This window comes from Cynoglossus semilaevis, chromosome 6 (assembly GCF_000523025.1).
Source record: "Cynoglossus semilaevis isolate Cse_v1.0 chromosome 6, Cse_v1.0, whole genome shotgun sequence".
In the NCBI taxonomy this organism is placed as follows: Eukaryota; Metazoa; Chordata; class Actinopteri; order Pleuronectiformes; family Cynoglossidae; genus Cynoglossus; species Cynoglossus semilaevis.
The window spans coordinates 3,191,431-3,193,139 of record NC_024312.1 but is presented as its reverse complement, the minus strand read 5'-3'; the positions used below and the strand labels follow the sequence as shown (position 1 = coordinate 3,193,139).

At 47.7% G+C, this 1,709-nt stretch overlaps 1 protein-coding gene across 4 annotated transcripts in view; it reads right to left on the bottom strand.

Moving 5' to 3' along the window:
• Positions 1–1,709, bottom strand: part of znf423 (zinc finger protein 423) — a 124,857-nt gene that overhangs the window by 92,078 nt on the left and 31,070 nt on the right. For all 4 annotated transcript variants that reach the window (XM_025056140.1, XM_017033067.2, XM_025056141.1 and 1 more), the window contains exon 3: positions 902–1,108. In XM_025056140.1, the coding sequence (XP_024911908.1) occupies positions 902–1,108 (207 nt within the window). The remainder of the gene's footprint in view (positions 1–901; positions 1,109–1,709) is intronic.

Sequence of the window (1,709 nt, the reverse complement as noted above, 5' to 3'; positions counted from 1 at the left end):
TCAGTACCATGCTGCCCTCCTCCTCTCCAGACTCCTGCTGCAGCCCCGGCCCTGGTGGCCCTGAGAATCAAACAGCTTTACCTGAGAGTCTGAGAGTGACACAGCAGGCGTGGCCGCGCACGGTCAGGTTCATGGTCGTCAGGGCGTCAGGGCGGGCGGGTGTGGGTGTGGGTGTGTTGAGGAGGGTAAAAAAAAACCACAAAGTAATTGAACCTGCTACAAATACAATGAAGAGAAACTGATCCTGTCACTGTGTGGAGTGAGTGTCACTCTATGCTGATGATTCCACAAAGATTTCAATGAAAACTTATTGGTCTGTAACTGTAACCAAGATGATAAAATATCAAGAACAATTTTACGATCGACGCATCCCGGCCACTTCGTTAGGCACGACTGTCACACTACTGGTTAGCGGCTGTTTAACTGTTTAACCAATCTTTAACCAATCACGGGCCAGCAGTCGAAGTAAAAGCTAAAAAAAAAGAATGTTTCCGACATCTGGACAACTGATGTGGAATGAAGTCATTTCTGCGCAGATTAATTTTTTTTATCCTTTTGTTCAATTTTACGCAGCATCAACGCAAGTGCTACGTTTGACCTTTGACCTCTCGACCAGTGCAGTTGTAATGAAGTCTCTGGACAAACACCGTCTTTACCTTCCATTAATTACACAGGTACCAATAACAGGTATGTGGGTTTGTGCACACCTCGGTCCCAGTGGGAGTCATCGGTACCACTGAAGATCACAGACACAGGTACTCATTCTTCCAGGAGACATTTGTTTAAGAACGCCCTTAGATCAGGAACCACAGTTGGTCTTCCTGAGACCTTGGTTCCTGGTTCTATTCCAGACCTACTTCCCAGTCCACCTTAAAGGCACTAGAACTTTTTGGACTCCTACCTGCCGGACAGTGGTTGGTTCTGTGTTCCGTCAGCTCGGCCAGACACTCAAAGTCCTGCTGACAGTTGTCACAGGTGAAGATGGACTCGTCGTCCAGGTCCTCGTCTCGTTCTCGCTCCTCCCTGTCCTCGTGCTCTTCCTCACCGTCGTCGGCGCCGGTTCCTGCCGCTTCCTTGGTCTCGCTCTCTCTGTCGGACGCAGGGACTTCTGGGAATTTATTGAAAAAAAAAAAAACAACACAAATCAGAAACAAAACAACGGAAATGAAGTCGATCACGTTTGACTGGGACTTTAATGTGTGTATGTGTGTGTGTGTGTGTGTGTGGTTGTACATGTGTCCTGGTAGTAAAGTGGCCGTGAGTGTCACAGAGCAGCAGTGACAGAGAGTCCAATCCTCTCTGCTCCATTGTGTCTCCATTTTCACACCTTATTATCACATTATAAACGCTGAGGAGCCAAAAGGACTGACACTGAGGAGGAGAGGAGGAGAGGGGGGGAGGAGGCAGCAAGGGGGGAGGAGGGGAGGAAAGGAGAGGAGAGGAGGTCGGAAGTAATAAAGAGAGGAGAGTAGAAATATAAAATAATAATATTATCATCAGCTGCAATTATTCCTAAATGTGAGTAGAAAATGTTTTTTTTTTTGTTTTTTTTTCCTCCAGGTGTCATGATCTCCACTCTCTCCTCTGACCAGGACGTCAACGTCACAGAGTGGTGGATCAGGTGATCAGATCCACGACTGAACCACCAGGAGTAAAAAGACACAGAGACAGCTGAGGAGACGGTCGTGCTGTCAGTGATGAAGGGGGGG